The 25297-nt window shown below is 52.4% G+C and overlaps 1 protein-coding gene across 2 annotated transcripts in view; it reads right to left on the bottom strand.

Annotated features, from left to right (window-relative positions):
* The window catches only part of SMOC2 (SPARC related modular calcium binding 2), a 158075-nt gene that overhangs the window by 75903 nt on the left and 56875 nt on the right, over positions 1-25297 (bottom strand). Inside the window, exons 3-7 of one of the 2 annotated variants that reach the window (XM_061428586.1) lie at positions 23455-23561; positions 22315-22414; positions 9326-9373; positions 6319-6402; positions 4827-4901 (exon numbers count right to left, since the gene is read on the bottom strand). In XM_061428586.1, coding sequence (XP_061284570.1) covers positions 4827-4901; positions 6319-6402; positions 9326-9373; positions 22315-22414; positions 23455-23561 — 414 coding nt within the window. The remainder of the gene's footprint in view (positions 1-4826; positions 4902-6318; positions 6403-9325; positions 9374-22314; positions 22415-23454; positions 23562-25297) is intronic. The other variant, XM_061428587.1, reaches the window with a different exon arrangement.

The following is a 25297-nucleotide window of genomic DNA, read 5'->3' as shown; positions in this document are numbered from 1 at the left end:
AAACTGGGGCCTCTAGTTTTGCTCCAGCTCACATGCAAAACTTACAAAGACCACAAACGAGAAGACCGCTAAAGCCGCGGCTTCTTCATTAGAACGGGCCCCATGCCTGCGTGTGTCCCGCCGGGTCTGCAGCCAACACAGCTCCCTGGGGCTCGGGGTGCCGCCTTCGGAGGTCCTCGGCTCAGACTCGGGTTCGGAAGAGGCACAGGCCGAGAGAGAAAGCATACACGCTCCCCCGCCAATGTGGGCCTTGCAATAAATAATGAAGCCAAACGCCTGCCGCCCCATGCTGGCACTCTCTGCCCTGCGGAAAGCATAGCCCGCTCTAAGCCTCTGGGAGCAGATCCCGGTGCCCTCGGCCAGGCTGGGCCCCGTGGGCATGCTGAGACCTCGTGGGTGGCCGCGGCCTGAGCGAGGTGGGGGCGCAGCTCCACCTTCCCGAGCTGCAGTGTGCATGCACCTGCGCTCAGCTGCTTCAGTGTCCAACTCTGCGTCCCATGGACTGTAGCCCACCAGGCTCCTCTGTCCACTCCAGACAAGAACACTGGAGGGGGTTGCTGTGCCCTCCTCCAGAGCATCTTCCTGACCCAGGTCTGTTGCGTCTTCTGCATTAGCAGGCAAGTTCTCTACCACTAAGCCACCAGGGAAGTCCCCCAAACCGCAGACTGACTCCTAAAGTGAATAGGAGGTCCCAGTGCATCAAGGCCACTGCCAATGGGTGCTCCTGGGGGCCTGTGGCATAGCGCACTCAGGGTACAGCCCACCCTGGCCCTTAGACCTCCCATTCCTGAGCAACCATGGGAGATGTGAGGCTGCATAGGAAGCAGAGAGATGAGCGGCTGGAGAGGAGGTGGGGAGATGAGGGGCTGGTTGGGAGGCAGGGAGATGAGGGGCTGGAGAGGAAGCAGAGTCAGGAGCGCCTTCTCTCCCAGGGCAGGCAGACCCTGGGGCAGGGCCCCGCACGCCTGCTGCACCGCAGGGTCCACACAGGAGACAGGCCCACCATGCCGTAAACTATTCATACGAAGTAAATAACGCGGCAGCAGAGGGCCCTCGGCTCCTTTCTGACGGAAAAGATAAACAGAGTCTGCCCTCTGCTTGCCACGCCCCATGGGCCATCCTGGGGGGCGCCTGGCCCTTCTGGGTGAGCCCCTTAATGGGGGAGGGGAACCTCCTTGACTCAAAGCCACTCATCTGAACGTGACTCTCATCCTCAAAATGCCTTCAGAGGATGCCTTCAACAAGGTGCTTGGCCAAGAGACGGGACGCCGGGACCATTGGACGGGCAGGGAACCATCAGGCTGGACGCAAGGACCTTCTGGCGGGGCGCTGACGCTGCTGGGGAGCAGTGAGCAGAGAAACGAGCTGCAGGGAGCCCTGTCAAGTCTAGGAGGGGCCGTGCCCGGTAAGGGGGCCGCCTCCCCTCTCTGAAGGGCTGAGGGGGGTGCCCCACCACCCTCACCCTGCACGGGGGTCTGGGGGCGGGGTCAACTAAGGCTGTGGGGGACGTGGTCACAAAGGCAGGTCTACACACCGCAGCAGCCCGGAGAGGACAGGAGTGATGCTGAGCGCATGCCCAGAGAGAGGGTGTCGGCTGCATGCAAGTGGGGCGGGTGCAGGTGGACACTGGTGGGTGGGGGGGCAGGTGGACACGAGCCGGTAGGGCAGGTGGACACGAGAGGGTGGGGGGGCAGGTGGACATGAGTGGGTGGGGGGCAGGTGGACACGAGCAGGTGGGGGAGGTGGACACGAGCGGGTGGGGGGCAGGTGGACACGTCAGGGTGGGGCAGATGGACACAAGAGGGTGGGGCAGGTGGACACGAGCAGGTGGGTGCGTGCTGGGAGCAGGGACGAGGCGGTCTGCGCGCTCAGAGCTGGGGTCCGAGAAGACCCAGGTTTGACCGAGGGCCGAGAATGTTTGAAAAGCAGAGAACACAGCCCCAGGAGCAAGGACGGGGAATGAGTGCAGGTGAGGCGGTGCAGGCTGAGGACGAGGCCTCAGGTCTTGGAGGCAAGGAGCAAGGGGACAAGAAGGGGGGAGGCGGGGGGACCCGCCGGAGAACCCTGTGTCCCTCGCACCCCAGCCTTCTCTGCCCCGGGCCGGCGTGTGGCGAGGAGTTTGAACTCAGGGCTCCAGGCCCGCACAGGTGCGCTGTGGCCAGGGCCAGACGTGAGGCCAGGACCACCCTCACACCTCCGCCTGGGAGCAGGGGGCGTCCTGCCCCTGCGGTACAGTGGCGAGGCCAGGCCGGATGGCCCTCGGGCCCTGCGCTCAGGGGCCCTGCAAGCACCCGCTGACTCGCGTGTGACCGCGTCCTCCTCTAAGGACCGAGGCAGGACACACAGCAGCCCCACTGGCTCGTGCCCGCCGAGCAGGACACAGGCGCAGCCTCGCGTGTGAGGTGCGTGCCCCTGGTGAGCGCAAGAGGTGGCAGCGCCCGTCAGTATCACTGCCGTTCCAACCAACAACTGCGCTGCGCTTTAATATTCTAGCCTGGCTTAAAGGAAGTCAGGCCGAAATCCAGGAAGCCGTCAATGTGCCACAGGGCAAGAGTGTCAGCTTGATAGAGATGTGAGTTCATTTTATATAATTAAACAACATGTCACAAAATCTCTTATTTGGTAAAATTCTGTAATCAAGCTTGGTAACTTCTAGAAGTAGAATGATAAAATTGAATATGAGACGATTCAAGAGCATGAAGAAATATATGGACATTCTCAATTATATATTAATAGAAAGAAATGGAGTGCATTCTTTAAGTAAAATGCAATTTTAGGTTTCACTCACTCACTCATGTACACTGAGTTGAAAAATGTTAGGGATACTTTTCCTGCAAAACGAACCAACAGAGGAATATTTCGTTTATGTTTATATTGAATTTCAATTACTAAAAGTGCAGCAGAGGAACTGTATGTTACTTAGACTAAATCCAGTCTTCAGTTCTTAATGCATTTGTTTTTTTGTTAACTTGTTTACTCGCCAAGTCATGTCTGAATCTTTGCAATGCCATGGACTGTAGCTCACCAGACTCTTCTGTCCATGGGGTTTTCCAGGCAAGAATACAGGAGGGGGTTGCCATTCCCTTCTCCAGGAGATCTTCCCAACCCAGGGATTGAACCCAGGTCTCCTGCATCGGCAGGTGGATTCTTTAGCACTGAGTCACATGGGAAACCTCTTGATTTGCTTAGTTTTAGATAAAAAACCAACGATATCATCAAAGTGACCATGGATCACATGAATAAACATTTGCTGAGAGCCTGCATGAGCAGATTTTCATAAGCTCGGAGCAAGAAAGTCCCTCCCCAGACGACTCGCACTTTCTGCTCTGAACCTCAGTGGCCACGTCCTCAGGGCACCCCTCACTCTGCATGGCTGTGCTCCTGTGTTTGGTAACACAGGTATTGTTCTGTCATTTTAGTTCTAACTCTGGGAGCAGAAACAGTGCCTTTAGCTGACGTAGAGAAACATTAGAGAAAAAAAGCAAAGCATTTTCTGTTCTCCAGGCAAGAACACTGGAGTGGGTTGCCATTTCCTTCTCCAATGCATGAAAGTGAAAAGTGAAAGGGAAGTCGCTCAGTCGTGTCCGACTCTTCGAGACCCCATGGACTGCAGCTCACCAGGCTCTTCCGTCCATGGGATTTTCCAGGCAAGAGTACTGGAGTGGGGTGCCATTGCCTTCTCCGATAAAGGAATGGAAACAGTACGGAGAAACAACAGAAATTTGTAAAAACGTGGACTAACAAAGAGCCACAAACCATTTGTTCTTCTACCAAAGAAGATTATCAGTAGAAGCATCTTTTAAGTTAAACATAAATGAAAAACTCTTCTGACACTGGAATCTCGATGATAATGGTGGTCATTACATAAAACCTATGATTGTTTGCCATTTCGTCACTAAACTTAATACAGTAAGTACTGTATTTAACATCTTAAAATACCACCTAGGGCTGACTTTCTTCAAACCCTCAGAAAGAACACGTTCCTGGACACTGGGGTTAAACACAGATATAATCCCATAATTTCATGCCCCGTGTCTATAAATCAACTCAATGTCATTGTTTTGTGTTCAATACATTTAGGCTGATTTAAATCAAATTATAGTGTACGATAACTTGTGTAAACTAGAATTTCCTGAAACATTATTTTCAGTCCCACTGAATACTGCAAGTCTGAAGTGTTTTTACTAGTTAATTATAATTGACAGGTCACGTAAGCTCGAAAATCTGGTAACAGTAGGTGATGGGTGAAACACAAATGCCCTTGTTCTATGAACTTATCTGGAACCCCAAAAGAGCGTCCCACTGACAATTAAAATTGTTTTTTTTAATGTACATTTCAAATGACATTTTTACCACACTTTTACATTTGTTTCTCAAATTAACCACTGTCACACTGATTCTCCCAAGAGGATTTCAAGATCTCCCAGTAAAGCTTTCAGTGTTTGAATTAACTTCCCATGCACTGATCTATATGCACAGAAGCAAACCTAACTAGATTACCTTTGGAAATACAATGACAAGATTGCATAAAACTAACTCAGTTTCTAAAGTTTGTAAGAGAAATGTACAGGTTAACATCTTTATGCAATAGGAAAATGCATTAACATTAATTTCTGAGAAAAAATTTTAAAATTCTATAATATGTTCTATAACTTAGCAAATTTAATGAAACACCCAAATTTGAACTATACTCTGATGGGCAAACCACAGCGTTATTTGCATGACTCATTGGTGACCAGAGAAAAATATGCGTTTTGCAGGTAACTTCCAGAAAACAAGGCCACTTTCTGGGTCTGTTAACTCAGTCACATAGGTCCCCCTTTTACCTGAATTCTTATTGGTTTTGTTCTGTCGACTTTTAACTTGTTCAGTCCAAAGTGTGGGGTACCGTGATGCAACATCTATTGAAGCAAAATAAAACAATAGTTATTTTAATTCATCATGAAAATACAAAGTCTCTCAAAGATTTCAGCAGGCAACCTACAAGTGCAAAAAAGTCAGTATGATCAGTAAATACACATTGTACATTTAAAAAAAAAAAGTAAAATATTTATGTGCATGGAACAAAGGGAAATGAAAATGTACATTTTGAAAAACTTTAGCATGTCTTTTCTTTCTTTCTTCATCCCAAAGTTCAAACAAAAGCAATGTAAGTCCAGACAGTTTCCACTGGGAAGAAAGAGGTTTGGCAAAAAGCCTCAAAGTACAAAAACACACCCCTGTGTGGTGAAGATGGACACTTGGGTGACACACGGGGCCTTCTCTCAGGTGAAGGATGCCGTGTGCCGCGCTGTTCTGGTCGCTAAATCGTGTCCGACCCCGCGACCCCAAGGACCATAGCCCACCAGGCTCCTCCGTCCATGGGATTCTCCAGGCAAGAATACTGGTGTAGGTCGCCAGTCCCTTCTCCAGGGGATCTTCCTGACCCAGGGCCTGAACCCCGCGTCTCCTGCATTGCAGGCGGATTCTTTACAGTGTGCCGCCAGGGAAGCCCGAAAGATTCAATACGGAGTGTAATATGTAAAACACAATTTTGCCCACAACGTCTGGGAACAGATCTGTGGTAGAAATAGTAACAAATGCGGCTGAGCACTTGCAGTGCGATCAGGATACCGCTCGCCTGAGAACCACACTGAAGCCGACCAGCTGGCCAGGGGCTCCCTTGTCATCTGTGGGCTCTGTGATCTCGGGCAACTGTCGTGTGTGAGACGGGGCTCCAAGGGCTTGGTGAGCTCGGGTGATGGGGCACGTGGCATCCAGTGCCAGACAGAAGTCCGTTGTGACTACCACTCTTGCTGTTTGCAAAGCACTTCTGATCTCCGACCTACGTATTGTGTGCGCTCCTTACATTTGGCCTTCAGACCTGATCCCTTTGCCCCCAGAATCGGTGACACAGGCAAACAGCCACAACAGTGTGCCCAAGGCCAGGAGTGGGAAAGCCATGGTCCCCACGACACAAAACTTAACCAGCTGAGACGGATCCTTGTCACTCTACAAGGCTGGTCTCAGGCACCACGTGTGATGATCACACGGTGTGGAGGATGAGCAGGGAAACGCGCATGTTTTTGCAGCTTTGGAAATACATCCTTCACTCTATCCAGATGATAAAATTTCAGCTCAGATTTCGCCGTAAAGGCCTCTCTGCATGTGCTGTGTGAAAGTCCCACGGCACACGCGGGGGCCCTCAGCAGGGACACGAGGCCTCTCAAATAAAGCTGGAAAAAGGCAAACCCAGCCCGTCCCAGGCGAGTCTGAGCACAAGGCCGTGATCCGCCCCCAGGCCCGCGGAACCCCACCCGGCTCCCTGCAGACACTCACCTTCCTCGTCTCCTTGAGGCTGAGTCTCCAGCGCTGGAGCTGAGGCATCATCTGAATTCAGAACGGAAAAGATTTGCAAGGAGACTACAATTATGAGAGTAAGTGAAGTAAGTGTGCATAGAGGCTGGACCCTCCGGATCGCATACACCCCACGATCCACCAACCACAACCCGGCATGCGGCACCCACAGATGCAAACCCACAGACGCGCGAGGCGCCAGACACCCCCGCGGGGGTGGGGGGCCTGGGGTGGGGGCCTGGGGAGCCTCCTGAGCGGGCGAGGGGCGGGCGGCAGCAACGGGGGCCTGGGGTGGGGCCTGCCCCCTGCTCTGCCCTGCGTTTCTGAATGGAGGGCGGGAACAGAGACCAGGGCCTGGACCGGCCCGCGGATCTCTCAGCACCCAGGCCTCCCACGAGGCAGGGGGTGGGGTCAGGTAAGGGGTGGGGTCGGGGGACAGGGGGAAAGTGCCCGAGTTCAGAGGGAGGGGCACGAGTCAGAAAATTCTGCGCCATTTGCTGAGGACCTTATCCCAAGGACACAGTGTTTATTGACTTAGTTGAAAAGTACCCTTTGGGTTCTCTGGTAACCAAACCTCTAGAAGCCCCCGGACAAGGAGCCCCCAGTCAGGGATGCCCTAACAGTGCACGCTGTGGGGGGCTCCTGAGAGCCATCGTGCTGTCTCTCCCAGGCTTGTCTGCCCGTGTGATTTTGTTTTTTAATAGCTTCAGGGTCACAATTCGGCAAGCGGTAGAGGAGAGGAGGGGCGGCCGTGTGGCTTATCTAGCGGACTGTGACTCATCGGTACCCCAGCAACCCGAAGAGGAAAACTGAGATTTCCCATAAGTTCTTTCCAGGGGAAAACCAAAGAGTATTTTTTAAAATTCTTTAACAATCTCTTTAAAAAAAATCTCGCCATCTGTCAAAATACTGACTAAATGTCTCATCATTGATTTGAAATACCCAAGTCTACTAATGATAGCAGCAATAAACTAAGAGGATTTTGCTACTGAATACTCTGCAATCTTCCAAGAATAAAATGGGGAACATATTTACAACATATTTAACATATTTGAGAGTCTTAACAGAACACACTGAGAAAAAGTCTTTGCATATTTAAGGTCCTTTGGAATGACAGCCATCAAGGACAGTGAATGTCCACCATGGCCACAGTTAATGTCCATCAAGGACACAGTCAAAGCTGTACCTTTTTGCTGAGGCCTGAGCAGGTCATCCCTTGGGGGCCAGCAGCCCTAATCCCTGGGACCGGGCCAGTCTGAGTTTTCAGCTGAGAACCGAGGCGAGAGGGGCTTGTCCTTGAGGGACAAGGATGTGTGCCTCCTGCCCCCCACACTTAATGCCAGCACCAGAGGCCCCCACATCCCTGTCTCAGCCCTCAGGCCCCGCAGCGTGACCGTCGGCCTCCACCATCCTGCTCAGGCCCCGGAGAGCCTGTCCTGGTGTAAGGGGCCTCCGCACCTACTGGGCTCAGCTTCAGACAATGATGCAAAGTCATGGACAGCTCAGTGCCCTTTACTCTGCCTCCAGGACGGCTTGCCAAATATCTCACTTTCCTGATAAACCAGCTCTATTACTTATATTCGATATTTCCCCGGACAGGCATGTCTATAGATCAAGGGGCTTCAGTAGAAGCAATGTGTTCTTTCCTTAAATCCACTTCTGAGCCCACATGCCAATTCCTGAGGGATTAAAAACATATATATCCACAGTCGAATGGACCTATATCACCACGAGCAGGATTGAGGGAGCCCCCAAAATGGTATTTCCCTCTGTTGTTTTTTCAGTATTTGATTATTGTGTCTAACCATGAACCTCTACACTTCCCCTTCTCCAAAATACAGCAGCAAGCCCCCAGCATCTCCGAGACCCAAACCCCAACACTGTGCAATCGTATCTCCTTCCTTCCTGAACAGAAACCCTCTCCCTAAGAGCCTAAGACGGCAGCGTGTGTGCTAAGATTGTGTCCAACTCTTTGCAGTCCATAGACCGTAGCCCACCAGGCTCCTCTGTCCATGGGATTTCCCGGGCAAGAATACTGGAGTGGGTTGCGACGCCCTCCTCCAGGGGGTCTTCCCTCTTCAGGGACTGAGCCCGCATCTGTGTCGTCTCCTGCGTCGGCCGGCAGGTTCTTTACCACTGGCCTGGGAAGTGGTAGCCCAAGATGCTAGTACGCTATTTTTATTTCACCTTAAAACTAAATTCTGAATTCACAGATTGATATCACATGAAAACAGAAAATGTGTCACTGGGACTAACAGGTGACAGCTAAAAGGGAAAAGTGCAGGTCACTCAGTCGTGTCTGACTCTTTGCCACCCCAGGGACTACACAGTCCACGGAATTCTCCAGGCCAGAATACTAGAATGGGTAGCCTTTTCCTTCTCCAGGGATCTTCCCAACCCAGGGATCGAACCTAGGTCTCCCGCATTGCAGGTAGATTCTTTACCAGCTGAGCCAAGGGAAGCCCATGCCAGCTGAGGAAAGGGCAAAGGTCACGGCCAGCAGAGACGGACCTGCAGCTGCAGGGTGACTTCCAAAGGAAACGCTCGCCATTCCATCTGGTTCTCGAGGGCACTGACCCCAGAAGAGATGACTGTCATAGACAGAAAAAGTCCCCCTCTTTCTTATGAGGAGCAGCGGACATGTCTTGATCAGTGCTCCCTCAACTGCTAAGCTAGAGTCTCGCACCAGCCCCGGAGTCCTCTGCCCAGGTGTGGACCTGAGATGACGCTAACTCCATCCTCAAGTGGTCCCGACACGAGCCTGATGGGGACACAAGTGGGTCACGTGCCCGGCACCCGCAAGGTTGCAGTGATCGAAAGGGCTGAATCAACATTTGCTGAATAGATGATAATTAACAGACTGCTTCAGCTCTCACATGTCATCACCATCACTGATATACGGTGATGTTTTAACTTGAGATGTTATTTTAAGGCATAGATTGGATTCGCTGTCAAAACACCTCAAGGAAGTTCATTTTAAGACAGTTACCTGTTTTTCCTGTGCCTTCCCTTTGGGGTACCTTTTCGTTTATGGAACCTAAAAGGGGACAATAAGGGATGAAATTATTCTTGGCTCTCAAATGGTCACCACTAATTGTTATGCAGATATTTTATTACATTTTGATTAACTCGCAGGGCTTTGTCACTTTCTAGTTAACATATACAAGCTGCCCAGTGCCCTGGGTGACTCTGTCATCTGAAACCAGAGCCCAAAACTAGGAAACATGATATCAGCTCCTCCTTCTATGGCTGCCTGGCTTATGACGCATGTGAGACCCTCCAGGTACAAAATACAGCAGTTTCTTCACCTGAAAAATATCATAAGAACCTTTTTAACATACATCATGTGGAGGTAGTAGAGTGAATTAGATTTTTAAAAAACTTTTAAAATAAGTTTTGCAACTAAAAATCAATAAAAATTCTGGCTTTAGCTGAATTCTGACTTATGGAAAACTGAGGAACCATTTTTTCATAAGAGGAGAACAAGAAATAGAACGTTAACTCGGTAAATTATAACAGCATGTTAACAATTATGTTGCCCTGAGAAGTTCATGTTACGAACAAGGACACTGTCCTGTCTTCCTCATTAGATGGACACTGTTATGGCAGCAAGATTTTCACCTCATCGTCATTACACCTACTCCAAGGAATAAAGAAGTTCTGTCCCACATTCATCTGCAGTTTACCTGCCCATCCACTTCAGAACACCGCACCCAGAGTCATTCAGAATTACCCTAGTCATACGCAGGGGTAGACTGTGCAGATAAACCATCTCATGAAGGTAAACTTGAAATTCATGGCTTGTTTTTTTTTTTTCAATTTGGAATTCGAAATACAGATCCACATTTATACTAAAGATATAAACTTGAGGACATTTGTCTTGGAAGCATGACAGTTCTGCAGTGGGAAATGCACGAGCAGCTGGCTGTGGGCAGAGGTCCTGAAGGACAGGGCATAACTCAGGGGCATGGCTCACCCTCCCCAAACACTGACGGAAGAGGCACTGCAGGGCCGGCCCCCACACTCTCAGCCGAGCGTGGTCAGCAGGTTTACAGGAAGGAGCAAGACTCCCCAGCGAACGCTCACGTAGCCTGAGTGGGTCTGCAGGAGCCACGGCCCCCTCCCATCCAGGCTGCTCCTCCGGAACGCCTGGACCACAGGCCCTCAGAAATGCGCCTGGTTGATAGATAAAAAGGACCAGGATCTTCCTGGCCCATCTATTTGCACAACTTCCCAGCAGTGGCTGGGACCATGCGGTGAAATGTCTCCTGCTTTCCAGGGGCAGAACTCAGGCTTCCCCTCTGGTGAGAATCCCCAGAGACAGAAAGCGGGCTCCCCGTGTGGCCGCTCAGAGCTTCCGGGATCCCATTTTGCTCGGTTCTCCCTTCGTACCCTCTCTCTACAAATCCAGATTTGTTAACAGGCTTAAGTTTCTTAGTCATCCATTTGTTTTTATCATGTGTTTCTGCAGTCAGTGACTCAAAAAAGGTTTTTTGTGCGATAATATTTCTGGATACAACTATGTAGGTTTGACTATTCTGAGCTAAATTCAAACATCCCAAATAATAATTGGAGGTCCCACCCCCACCCCCAGGGAGAGTCTCAACTGAATTAAGGTAATATTTTTGTAATCTAGGGCCTGCAGTCTCCAAGCCGCTGGTTCACAATGTGATGGGCATCTGAGGTCTGAAGAACACATTTAGAAAGTATAGATCCGCTCCCTCAAACGACCTTTCTCTCTCTGAACCAACCAGTCTCATGGCTGCGCATCAGCCGCCCGTCCAGATTCGACCAGTGTTCATTTAAAACCACTTAAATCCACATGAAGTTAATTCTACCTTGTTCTTAAGAGGTGGAAATACTTTTAACACAGCACCAAGTGGCCCTTGATAACCCACTCCAAGTATTTTGCTGCACAGGACTAGGGGGTGAGGCCAGCAGGGCACTGATTTCCCGTCCAGCTGCCTCTGGACAAAAAGGCCCCCCCTTCCCTGCCCCACCTCCCCGGCACCCTGTCCTCCAGGACCCGGGGGCGGCTGAACACGCGCTCCTCACGGCAAAGCTGCGATGCAAAGTGGAATCCAGGAGCCCAGAACCACAAAGCCACTCTTTTCTTTCATTACGTTTTTCTGGAGGTAAGAATTTGCTGAAGAGCTCCCAAGAGCAGGTGACGTTACAGGATGGAAGTGCAGCAAAAGGGGCCTAGAAACGTGTGGGCAGCAGTAAGCAGCTCCGCAGACCACGGCTGGTTGGCGGAACCTTCAGAGAGGAAAACGCTGCCCTTCAGATTCCTATTTCAAAGGACACGTTTGAATTCCTTCCACTTGTGACATCTCATCCCATTTAAATGCTATTTTAAAAGGGCGGCTTTTTTAGCAATTAGGGTATGCATTTCTGGTGGAGAAAACCACAGAAACACAATGTGAGGAGCCATCGATGGTTCAGGGAAAGAATAATGAGCCTGTAGTCCCCGAGCCCTTGGTTCAAATCCAGCTACACTCAGCAACGCCAGCGTGCTGCCAAAACAGCCCGAGGAGGTGCAGTGTTTGCTGAGAGAGTTGGTGGTCTAAGACAGCTCCTTTCACAAGCACTAAACGCACTCTGGAAATGACTAAGGGAGGAGGGTCTGTGATGTGTGCGGCCGGAGGAGCCGTCAGAGGGTTTAATGAGGTCAGTGCACTGCAGGCGGGCACTTGTTAGCAGGCGACTGATGGTCCTTCAGAGCGGAGTTAAACAAGCAGCGTGATTTATCCCTCTCTGGAATCCCAGGAGCAGAGTCACACCGTCACGCGGCTTTGCTGCCGCCAGAGAGAGGGAGAGGAAGAAAGAGGGGAACAAGGACGGAAGGAAGGAGGAAAGAAAAGAAAGGAAGGAAATGAAAGAATGAGCAAAAGAAGGAAAGAAAGAGGAAGAGAAAGGAAGAGGAATGTAGGAAGGGAGGGAGGGAGGGGAGGGGGAGGGGAAGGGAGGGGGACGGGAAGAGCCAGGGGCTCAGCCCCCCTTCCCTTCTGGACGAGCACTTCTCTTCCCACTGGGGCTGCCGACCCTGGGAGCAGAGGCGCATGAAGCCCCGCACCTCAGCCCAGTCTCGCTGTCCTGCTGGGCCCTTCCTCCAGGTAGGAACTCCTGGCTTGTCCCAGGCGCTGTCTGGCTGCCCCGCCTTGTGCTTTCCGGGCAGGACCCCGTGCGGGTGACAAGAATGATCATAGGAGAGAGGGAGGCCGGGCACTGCGGGGAGCGGGAAGAGTGTGGGGGACGGACGGACCGCGCCACCCACCAGCTCGGTGCCCTGGCAGGTGTGCCCACCTGCCCGATGCTGAGTCTCCTCATCTCTGCAAGGGCAGCGTGGGGATTACCTGCCTCTCGGGCGGCAGGAAGCCCGCAGAGAAACCAACACAGGTCTCAGGGCCGGCTCCCCCAGAATATCCCAGGACACGCGGTGTCTGCGTGCTGTGTGCCCCGAAAGCTCTCCCTCCACGTGTGCACATCCTGTGCACCAAGAGGGTGACGGCCACTCACAGCAAAGAGAAGCCCTGTCTCCACTCAGGGTGAGTGGCCAAAACATGCCGCCACTGGGAGGACGCCCGTGTGAACTGGGCTTTCTGTGGCCACTTTCATTCGTTCGCCCATTCAACATGCTCAGGGGATGCAGCACAAAACGTCCCATCTCCCTTGGACTGAAAGGCATTGGGCAGAAATCACTCAAATAACTCACATGAAGGCTGTGTTCATGGTGGACGTCCGCACACTTCCTGTTGTGTGCTGGTCATCACTCTACGAACTTCACACACATACCAAGTCCTCTAATGCCAAAGCAACCCTGAAGTGGGCACCCCTGTTAGGCCCGCTAGATGAGGACGCTGAGACCCCGAGAGTGGCCTAACAGCCCAAGGCACTGATCAGGAACGGCAGAGCGGGGGTCCATGCCCGTGGTTTTAGCCCACAGAGGAGCTGACGTGGTCTGAGCAGTCAGGGCGGACCTCCTGGAGAAAAAGGGAAGGAGGAAGGCACGAGGCAGAGAGGATGGCAGACGGACACACCACCTGCCCGGGAGGAGAGGGAGGCCAGGGCACAGCCGGTGCCCAGAAGCATCTCTGCCATGTCCGTGTCCTTCCGCGCCTCCTCTGTCTGCGAGGACACGGCCGGCAGGCAGCTCTCCACACCACGGCCTCTCAGACACCAGCGTGGGGACGGCCTGAGCTCAGCCTGAAGGGTCCTACACTTCCGGGTGCGCTGACAGCTCTGTTCGACCCCAGACCCGCTCGCCCACTCTCAGCTGCTGACGGGCACAGGGGCTGGAGCGCAGAGGCAGGAACCCACAGGGGAGGAGTGGGCGCTGGGCACTGAGGCTGCGGTAGAGTCGGAGTCCCTGGAAGGCAGCCTGCCTCCCGCAGGCCTTTCGTGGGGTGCTGGGGGTCATCATGCAGTCAGACCAGTGTGCACAATGACACCACCAGGCTGACGTCTGAGAGATCACTGTGGCTGGTTACCCCCCGGTTACCTCCCAGAGTCGATGGGGTGCAGCTCGGTGAACGTTTGTGTCAAAGCAGAGGAAGAGCCCAAAATCAGCACTGCGGGCACCTTCCACCTGCCTGCGAGGCAGCGTCAGTGCAGCCCCAGGGCTGAGCACTGCCCTGGCCTTGCCTGCCTAGACCGCACTAGCCAAGTAAGGTGAGACACTGGTCCGTGACCCCCCACCCCACTTTTCAGATGCCTTCAATGTTCACTCGCATCCTCACCAGCTTTCTTCCTTGGCAGAAATCACCCACAAAGCCAGAGTTTCACTCCCTAGCGCCCCTGATACAGAGCCTGCCATCCAGAGTCTAAACCCTTGAGGACAGACTCCAGGGACCCAGCTGTGACCTGGGGTCACCCTCCAAGGCCAGAGGCAGGGAAGGGCTCCGAGAGAGTGCACCTAGGCAGGGAGTGCGTGAGCAGCCTGACCTACAGGGCAGCAAAGGCAGGGTGAGCTGGAGTGGGTGCCAGGGCCCTGCTCCCTCTGCCAACACTGAAGTGGGCATCCCCAGGGACGCAGAGTCCTCCGGAGCTCACCCCCGCATGCCAGCCCGAGTCAAAGGTGCATGCCTCTCTGGAGCCAGTGCAGGGGCTCTCGGGCCAGGACCCTGCAGACCACCCACCTGGCCCCGTGCCAGGGGCCACGGGCACCCCTCTAAGACCCGGTGCCCCAGGGTGAGTTCCGCCCACCACCGTGGGGAGTCCCTGCACCCACCTCCACTTTCTCAGCATCATCTGCTGGCCGGAAGTGCACCTTCCCTCCCAGACACCTGAGGGACTCAGGGCAACCTCCTGCTCAGTGCAGGTCATGTCTGGTGGTGGGACCACGACAGGCCCTAGTGAACGGTCAGGCCTCCCCGAGGAGAGACCAAGCCGGGCCCTGCGTCCCTCACCCGGGGCTAGGGACAGGTCACTGCAAGGTCGGCTCTCAAGCAGGCGCCCCACTGCCCAGGAGACCAGCATCCTCACCTGGAAGCTGGTCAGGAAGGCAGGACTTCGGACTCCCCTCCAGACCCCCTGGATCAGAAATTCTGGGGAACAGCCCCAGAGTCTGTTATCCAGCTCTCTGTGGACTGAAATTTGGGTTCCAGACTCTAAGGAAAGGGCTTGGCCTGGGCACTCTGCAGTTGTTGTTATTAACAGTATTGTTATTAATGGATTCTTTCTGTTACCATGAACTTGCCCCCGTCTTGTCTGTCAAGACCCTGTGGCTCCCTCGACCTACTGCAACATCTCCTGTTTTCCTGATTTTACACTTCTGTGGATGCAGAACGCAAACAAAGCTGGCCTGTTTCCCCACAGTGATCCTCTGAGAAGCTGAAGGGCGGGAGGAAGGCTTGAGCCCCATCCCGAAGGGGAGAGGCTGCGATGCTGGGCTCCCTCCTCTCGGGTCTTCCCTCTTCCCTAGTGATGCTGCCTTTGAAAAGCTGGGATTCCTGGTGAGACAGCGTCAGATAAAAGGGACGCTGAGCTCAGCTCTGAGCTGAGCATTCTTACGTCCCCCATCTGAGAATGCCCTTCTCTAGATGGTAAGACAGGAAATACGGAAATCACAGTTGAAAAAAATTTAGAGGTTATTTCTGATTTACCTTCCATTTACTTCCATCAGTGTCCACTTTAATGTCTGAATGTTACATACTTCAATGGCCAGAGAAAACAAACATTAGTATCATTCCTGCAAAAAGGTCATTCATGGTCAATAGCTTCATAAATCTTTCCAACGTTTGACTATTGATATTTAAAAGGTGCTGTTGAAAAAAATGTACTGTTTGTTTAAAAAAAAAAAAAGAAGAAGAAGGAAAATACATACATTTCTTTTAATTCAGAGATATGGTATACCTCTGGAAGAGATAACCCACTGTTCTTTGTATAGAGTTATAGAGCCTGGGACTAGTGAGTTCTAAAAGACTTCTTAGTTTATCTTTTAAAGTTTTCTTAAGTATTAAAAAATATGAGAAAAATCCATTTATGGCCTAAGTGTGAAGAGGACAGCTTATAGAAAACTCTTAATGAAGGAAGTGATAATAAATCAGCCACCAAATTAAATGTATACTGAAATATTCAACACAATAATAGAGTCGATTATTATACAAACCATGCTATTGCTGCTGCTGCTGCTGCTGCTAAGTCGCTTCAGTCGTGTCTGACTCTGTGCAACCCCATAGACGGCAGCCCACCAGGCTCCCCAGTCCCTGGGATTCTCCAGGCAAGAACACTGGAGTGGGTTGCCATTTCCTTCTCCACTGCATGAAAGTGAAAAGTGAAAGTGAAGTCGCTCAGTCGTGTCCGACTCTTAGCGACCCCATGGACTGCAGCCCACCAGGCTCCTCCATCCATGGGATTTTCCAGGCAAGAGGACTGGAGTGGGTTGATAAGACACTAGTAAGTACATTTTTCCAGAGAGGAAAAATACTAATACCAAAATGTTGCCCATCGGGTAGATAAATAAGGCAAAATCAGCCTAAACTGGAAAGGAAAAGACAGACAGACGGACGCTCCCAGCACCAATACCAGGCACGGCCGAAGCGCTGCCTCATCAGAGCTGCCTCCCGGCCGGTGCTGGCCAAACACTCACCAGGAGGGCCTCATGCTGACTCTCAAACAGGCTTCTCGGTCTTCTTTGGCGCAATGCCACACACTGTGCTCTTTCCGTTGAAGGCTGGACTTAATTTTTTTTTTAATTCTTCAGTGTTCTGAAATTTCCACAGTCTGGAACTTTTATTGGAAATTTTGCGTAGCTCATGTTGTCCATATCAAATCGCTATTTTTCCCTCATCTTGGACGTGAATTTCCTAATACTTCAAAAGTCATCGTAACGGTAGGTGTTAGAAGGTAAAATAATGTGTATTTTTCTCTGAAATGTGGCTTCATTAGTGGAACGCACACGGGCTTGGCAGCAAAGCCCGCCCCACCCCCGGGGCTCAGGTCCACATGAAAAGCGGCCCCTCTCAGTCCATTTTCTACTTCTTACCACGTTGTTTGTTTTCACATTTCCTTGCCAATAGCTATTGAAATATTTTATTTTGACAACTATCATTTTTCAGGAAGAGAATTGTTAAGCCTGAAGAAAAAGCCATTTTGAGGGAAAAAAGAATGTTCCCTCTGATCTGTAACCTTTTCCATTCAGCAAGCAACTTAATGTGCACTTGAATTCTCATAAAGAGACACTTCAGAAGCACAGCTGTGTTGTTGATTTCAATATTGGGGAATTCAATTGTTCTGGATGTTTCTTTCAAGTTCCTCAGCTATGCAGGGCCCTTAATTTATTGCCAGGGAAATTCATTCACGAAAAAAAGAAAACAAACCCAGCTTCTCTTTATAAAGTGAAAGCTTTCAGAAATCAAAAAGATGTTCATACAAACGCGCAGTTCTACCATTCCAGGTAAAGGCCAAAACTTTAGGCTCGGTGGGAAAACCCAAAGGCTGTAGTGCAATTCACAGAAATAATATACAGAAAAGCTATTCAATCTGCTCCAAGGCTCTCCGTCAAGCGTAAGCGGGCCTTCCGAAAGCCACATTTAAAGGCCAGTCTTCGAAGCAGCGGTCAGCATGCGCATGAGCATGGCAAACTCTCAGGCGGTTTTCCATCCTTAAAACCCTACACTTGAAGGAAGAACTCCTCAAACATGCTTTGTGGCCATGGCCAACTGAGCAAGATTTCTGCTTTGCAGGAGACACTGTCCCTACACCTGACTCAGCTCACAGAGGGGTGGGCGGTGGTGGGGGACAGACTCGCCAGCCCCGTCACGGGAGCTTCTCGTCCCTGCCGCAAGCCGAGGTCCTTACTTCAAACACACCCCTCAAGCTGAGCTACACAGGGCGGTTCTGTGGACACTGTAACATGAAGAGCTCCTACGTGGGGCTCAGCTTCCAGTGTCTTCAGCAGCTTTGTACTCCTGCCAGGAGTAAGCCCTTGGCCCGGGTGTGCTGTTACGGAGGAAGATGAGATTAAAACCCCCGAAGCTATTTCCAAATAATCGAGAGCGAGCCAGCTACAAACATCCTCCCTCGGAAATAAGCCCTTTGTTTCTAAACTCGTCTCCTGCCTCCAGCAATGTGCGTCTTCAAACCCTCAGAAGGAAGAAGAAAGAGAAAACTCCTACTGAGTAACTACAGGTCAGCTGTGCCTGCATGGAGACCCAGAGACCTGGCCCTGCAGCGGCGGCAAGGATGGAGGAAGGCTCGGTGGGCTCCCTGGGGTGGCCGTACCTTTCTGAGTGTCCCTGGAGCAAGCAACGCCCCCCACCCCACCTAGTCCTGGCCCTGCAGACCTGGGGTCTAGCCAGCAGGGATGAGGGAGCCGTCTCTAAGCCGCAAGCAGGACCACCTGCTGCCAGGCCAGGCGAGGCCGGGGGATGCGTCTGGATGCAGCTCAAAGAGCAGCCTTCAGTCCTGAATGCCTCCCAAGGTCACTGGAGCTGGCCCAGAAGTAGGGAAGGCCTTCTGCCCTCCTCACGTTCCCCGCCCAACTCAGGAACCAACACGGTGAGGGACAGGAGGTTACTCTTCAGTCGCTCAGTTGTGTCCAACACTTTGCGACCCCGTGGACTGCAGCCCACAGGCTCCTCTGTCCATGGGATTCTCCAGGCAAGAATACTGGACTGGGTTGCCATTTCCTTCTCCGTGGGATCTTCTCAACCCAGGGATTGAACCCGGGTCCTGAACTGCACGCAGATTCTTTACCATCTGAGCCACCAGGGAAGCCCGTCTGACTCTTTACAACCCCATGGACTGCAGCATGCCAGGCCTCCCTGTCCATCACCATCTCCCGGAGCTTGCTTAAACTCATGTCCATTGAGTCAGTGATGCCATCCAACCATCTCATCCTCTGTCGTCCCCTTCTCCTCCTGCTTTCAATCTTTCCCAGCATCAGGGTCTTTTCCAATGAGTCAGTTCTTCGAATCAAGTGGCCAGAGTACTAGAGCTTCAGCTTCAGCATCAGTCCTTCCAGTGAATATTCAGGACTGATTTCCTTTAGGATGGACTGGTTGGATCTCCTTGCTGATAAACGCTGGGAAAGAAACCGTTCTGCCCCTTTCCTGTGCCGGCCAACATGCCCCTCTTTTCCAAGAACCCCCTCCTCTAGACAGTGGATGGTGAGCCGCCCCTTCTCCGAGTGCCTGCAGCTTCTGCACAGAACTCCCAGGCCCCCAACAGGGGTGTCAGCAGAGCTCTGAGCAGATGCGGGCGCCTGGCCCAGCAAACGCTTGGGGAGTGCTGCTCACGGAGATGGTCATTAATAAGAAATGAGGAGTGGGCTTCCAGGGAGGGAGGGTGGATCGAGTGTTCTCTGAAGGACAAGACCCATGGGAAGGACCATGGGACCCACGGGATGGACCACCACGATTCACTGAAGGGACGGCTCTGATCACGTCCTCAAGGGTCTCACCCGGTGAATGACTCTGTCTCCAGGAAGCAGGTGTCCACAGGGGCTAAAGGGGCTGATTTCTCTCCAGGGAAGCCCTCTGCCTCCTGCAGCTTGAGCTCCATTGAGAGTCATGAGTCCACAGCCAGAAGGAAAGACAAGGCTGGCCGTCCACTCCTGAAAAGCTGTGCAATTATCCATCAGCTCCTGACCGACAGCAGGCAAGGAAGTGAACTGACTTGATGGAAGCTTACGAAGGTGGGTGAGGGGTCCCAGAGTCACGAGGAGTCACCGTGGTGGGGGTGGGGAGTAGCTCCTTCCCCACGTTGGGAGTCCCCCTGGAGACTGGTGAGCAGCTCCCTGGTCTATACTAATGAGCCCAAGCATCTCTTCCTCTGCTCACTGGTCCTTTTTTTTCCCTGAAAGTCGCTCAGTCGTGTCTGACTCTTTGTGACCCCATGGACTACACAGTCCATGGAATTCTCTAGGTCAGAATACTGGAGTGGGTAGCCTTCCCTATCTTCAGGGGATCTTCCCAACCCAGTGATCAAACCCAGGTCTCCCGCATCGCGGGCAGATTCTTTACCAACTGAGCTTTGTCCTTAGGGTTTCCTCATTTATAAAATGCTGACCGTTCAAGACTTCTGACTTTTTCTGCTAGATTGCCTCATTATTCCAGTTTTCTTATTGATTCATAAGAATTTGGGTGCTTTGCATTAATGACTTAGAAACACATAATTGTGAAATAAAAGAATCCTTTGGTTTGAAGGTCTTTCGGGCAGGAGTGGGCCGGGGGACGTGGCAGGCAGGCCCCTCTGCTCCACTGCAGTGAGCCATGAGTGGACATTCCCCGCCCTCCTCACAGGCTGCTGCCACGTGTGTTTGCACCAATTCATAACACACACACACATGCATTCGAAGTGACCGTTAGTGTTTACTGCTAAGTTTTAATACATTTTTCTCATCTTCAAATTTCTAGACAAAGTGCTCCTATGGCAAGTGTGGTGTGAACTCCAGGGCCAAAGACTGCTGTTGAATGCTGGCGTTTACCTGATTATAATAAACTGGATGGAAATCACGTCTGTCCTCTACGGAGTGGACCAGGCACGCCAACCAGAGCAGGTGTGAGCCAGCATGCCAGGGAGGGGAGGATGCCCCCGGGGTGTGCGGATGGAGCCTGACCAGCAGCGTGCCCAGTGTCAGGCACGGGCTCAGCAAAGTGACGCCCGTCACCGTGCCCTTCCACGTGGTTGGTGCCGAGGTCTCAACAGCTGGGAAGAAGCTCTGCCACGTCAGCAAAAGCCCAGCATAAACTGTGCGTGTGTGCGCGACCCGTCCTCCCAAAACGCCCCTGCACGGCCTCCATGCACGTTCTGAGCACAGGCGCCTGCTTCCCTGCCCATGTTTCTGCAGAATAAAAGCATGAATACAGCTGGGGATTAGTAGAATCTTTTCATAACTCTGGCCAAGCTGCAAAACCAAGCCACAGAAGTGAAAAGGAAGGTGCTCCTACAAGGAGGAGCCTGGTCTCCAAGGAGCCTGCCCCACCCACACTGCACGTGTCCTCAGAGACACCCCTCCCTGCCCCCGTGGCATTTTCCATGCAATAAACGCCAGATTCGGGAAGAATCTTCCTTCCATACCCATCCCTTGAACCAAAAAATCCACATGGACAGTGCAAAAAAGGAACATTTCTTACAGTAAAATGTGGCTGCTACCTGGTTGGAAAAATCAATGTGAGTGAACAGTAGGGTGTTTTGATCCTAGAAACGAAGTGTTACAGGGAAATTATAAGAAACCTGGCCAACTTCGCTCATGGTTCTCTAAGAAAGTGCTTTCAGACGCTACTTAATTTTTCAAAAGGTGTCTCTAACATCACAGAAACAGGTAAGTCTTCTGCTTTCTCCCTCATAAAATAAGGCTCAACGCGACTCAAAATGCTGGTACCTGGTTGAAATGAAATAAGCATTTGCAAGCATCTTTCAGACTGAGGGACACAGAGCCCAACTCATTACGCTACTTTTTTTTTCTCTCTTTCGTTTACTCCATGAGTCTGTAAAAGAATTATTAGGTGCAAATGTTAGCTCACTAAAAACATATTTTCAGCAATTTTTAGGTATTGGATGACATAACAGTTTTAAAAATAAATATATTTTAATTCCACATTATGCACACCCTCTGGCTTCTAAGTGATGACCAGTCACTTGAAATATTAGGTTTTGTGTTACTGTTAATTACGCGTGTCATCATGGTGAAGCAGTTATGAGTTCTGACCAGTGACTTGGCTCCTGGTATAAAAGTCTGAACCATGGGCAGAATTTCTAATTATAAGATGCCTGCTCTTCAAACAGAAAAGAGGCTAGGAAGTAAACTCTAAGTACAAATGCCTCAACATTTTATGTAAAAATTCAGGAAGATGTTTTGTATTGTTACATAACATGTGTTTTTCCTTAGTAAGCTTAATCCAGTATAGTTGTGACACATAGATCATGAAAGGTCTTGGTAAATGGTCTGACAAGTCTCCATCACCAATTAATCAAAACTCAAGCTGCAGACCATTTTCAAATAAAAATGATCTGAATCATTTATAACATTTGGTAAATTATTAATGGAAAACAGACCCTTTTATAGATTATTCTCCCGCCAGTGTTATTACCTTCAGTACATCAAGCCCACTTATGAGTAATAAAATAACACAAACAAACCTTCTGGAAAGGGATCTGTGAAGAATGATCTGCTTTTTCTTTGCAATCATATACATACAAACCCAGAAACGCTCGCTTCTCTCAGCCAACGAAAACATTTGGTCATTTCTGCTGTTGACCACAGTCCTCGCGGCCACTCCTAAAAATTACGAGTCCCGAATTGCCATAACCTACGCTGGTTCAGAACCAGATCTTCCATTTGTTTAAGCTTTCTTGAAAACAAAGGTCTCATAATATTTTGGGCTTTGTCCAGTGACGCAAATGTATCCCGATATTCCCCATAATCCCACCTAAACTGACTTCCTTTGCGGTTACGAGCAGACATTAATAAGACAGTCAGCAAGCGGCCAGCAGCCTCAGCCGCGGGTTCGCCGCACAGGCCGACAGACCTACCGGGGCAGCGGGGCGTCTTGTGGGCCACGGCGGTGCCGCCGATGGGTCTCCCGTTGGGCGTCACGCACCAGCAGTACCCTGTGTAGCTGTGGCACTGCACCTGCGGGGAGGACAGGCAGGCGGTCAGTGCCCGCGGGGCGTCTGCGGCCCACCGGGCCCGCTGCTCCTCCCGGGGCCCCAGGAGGCCCAGGGCTTCGAGGGCTGCGTCTGGACACCTGGCATGGGCCCCACGGTGCCCTGGACCCGGATCTGAGGGGTGAAAGGAGCCGGGGGTGTTTGCACCAGACGCCGTCTAATCCCCCACCAGCCCTCATCTTACAAGAGGGGGTCCGAGGCACTGAGCGGTCAGGACACTTGCTCTGGGTCTGCCCACTGGCCTGAAGCGGAGTTGGGGACAGGAGACGTGTCCAGCTGCCAGTGAGATGCTCCATCCTGGCCCCACCTGCCCCCCACCAGCCAGCCTGAGCTGGACGCCACCCACAGCTCCAACCTCTCTCTGTCTCTCTCTCTCCTCCCTGAGTCTTCCAAAGGTCAAGTGATTGCTTTAAAAAAAAGCACAGAATTCACATTATTGGATGAAATCTAAAGTGAAAGTCGCTCAGTCGTGCCCAACTCTCTGCACAGTCTATGGCATTCTCCAGGCCAGAGCACTGGAGTGGGTAGCCTTTCCCTTCTCCAGGGGATCTTCCCCACCCAGGGGTGGAGCCCAGGCCTCCCGCACAGCAGGCAGAGTCTACACCAGCTGAGCCACAGGGGAGTCTGTGCTGTCGTCTGGCTCATGACAGACCCTATCTGGTTTGCTTTTTTCCATCTAAAGTCAATACATCAGTTAGCAGGGCATCTCAGGAACTCATTTCCTTTAAACAAAATGACAGTGATAACATCGACCCGTTCCGCGTGGAGACCTGGGTGCTTAGATGCGGCCACTGGCGGACCCAGAAAGGCAGACAGTGCGTGTGCCCCTGACCTGCGGCCTGGCAGGGGCCCCTCCAGAAATGACATCGCACTGGGGCTGGGGTCTCTGCCGTGAGCGGGCCGGCGGGACCCCGTCCGCTCCCCAGGACAGGAGCGCCTGCTCCGAGGAGGGAGCCACTGCCCCGAGGGGGAAGGCGGGGCCAGTCCCCGGGAGAGGCCGCCCACCTGGCTGTAGGTCCCGTCGTCGCTGCACTCGGGGATGAACACCTGCTGCAGCTCCCTGCGGGCCTGCTCCTGGGTGTACTTCCTCTCGGCCACGCACCTGGACACGTCTGTGGGGAGGCACAGGGCAGGGTGGCAGTCAGGCCCCTGGAGACGCCCAGCAGAGGCACCACGTGGGCGGCCGGGCTGCAGGGACCTCATGGGGCGGGCAGCTGCAGGCGGGCACCTGTCAGGGTGCCAGTGTCCCGGAGGGGAGGGCCAGACCTGGCGGGAAGAGTGGGGTGTCCTCCACGCCCAGGGAGCCAGGAGGCCGAGGCTCCAAAATCCACCAGGCTTGACCGTGGTGAAAGGCGGACTCTACTTCCTGGACAGCGGAAGTCAGGTGGTACCCCCACGGGCCACGGACAGGCTCCAGGACCCAAGGACATCCTCCGGAGCACACGGCCAGGCCATGTGCCACGTGGGGGCCACGTCTGAGAGCTATGGTAAGACTCAGCTCAGGGACACTGGCCTGGGCGTGGGAGGGCAGGCACCCCAGGGGCACAGGCCGTCTGGCCCGTGGCTGCAGTCCAGGGGGCCCGCCCCATCTGTGTGTACCCTTCTCCACCCTGCAGGCTCTTCCTTCTGCATCTGAGTTTCTTAGCATCTCAGAGTAACACCAGCTCCTGCACTTCCAACCTCAAGTGGAAAATCCAACAATACGTCAGATTAAAGAGTCAAGTATCTTTATCAGCCCTCCTGGCGCACTGAGCACAGATTTCCACACATTCACGGTGAAATATCCACTGTGATGACTGGATGGAAAACACGAGGTTCCTCCTGTTCCTCGGGAGGATACCCCTGGGACTTCATAAACTAGCAGAAAAGGGAAAGACGGGGGCAGTCCCCACCCAGCTCCCGACGCAGGTGTCAGGAAACAGCCGCCAGGACACACCGTGGAGACCTGGTCACGGTGAGGAAGGCGGCCCCCACTCACCCACTCCATCTGAGCTGGGCACCAGAGCCTGCTCGCCCCTGACGCTTATCTCGGAAGCCTGGAGCGAGTTACGGGGGCTGCGCTGAGCCCCAGGAAGGGCCCATTGTCCCAGGACTGCAGGCCAGCTGAGTCTGTGTCCACCACGGAGAAGGCCGCCCCCGGGGCCACCTCCACCAGCCTCCCGCCCGGGGCCCGCACCCCGAGCACAGGGCTTATTTCTGCGGACTGCCAGCCCACGTAACTCACTCGAATCTCACAAGTCGAAAAGAATGGCTTTCCCCATTTTTCTTAAGTGTTTCCAGATTTAAATTACAAGTTGTCTAGGTCTGAAAGGCCCTCTGGACGCTGAGAGATACTGCTTCAAACGTGTCCACCGCCCAGCATTTTTAGCGGGTGACTCTCTGCTTGCCCAGGAGTAAAATCTCCTGGCCATGACAAGACGCCATCTGGGGCCCAGCTCCAGGCTTGGGGCTCCTGCCCCGCGGTGCCGGGCCTGAGCACAGGTGCTGCTGCTGGGGGCCCTCATCTCGGACCCCAAGCAAGCGCCGTGGGGCCGGCCCTCGGCACGATGGGCCTGTGCGCCGGGGGCGCATCGATGCGGGCTCTCGTGTCGTGATCTGCGTTCCTGCCAGCACTCAGCAACATGTGGTTTTAATACAGCCTGTGTTTTCGCTGAGGAGAAAACACTGCTGTGCTGGACTTCTGTCCTCATTTTTTAGTGTAACCTGTGGTTTGACTGTCTCAAAGGAAAAGTGATATGCATTCCCAGCCTGCGAGCTCTCCACGAGGGTCCAGACGAGTTACAAATTACTCCCAACAGCTGAACTCTCGCGGAACACGGCACAAGCACATACGTCGACCAAAGAACCC

Source organism: Bos javanicus, chromosome 9, assembly GCF_032452875.1.
Source record: "Bos javanicus breed banteng chromosome 9, ARS-OSU_banteng_1.0, whole genome shotgun sequence".
In the NCBI taxonomy this organism is placed as follows: Eukaryota; Metazoa; Chordata; class Mammalia; order Artiodactyla; family Bovidae; genus Bos; species Bos javanicus.
Note: the sequence above shows the minus strand (reverse complement) of the source record. Positions and strands in the feature narration are given on the sequence as shown.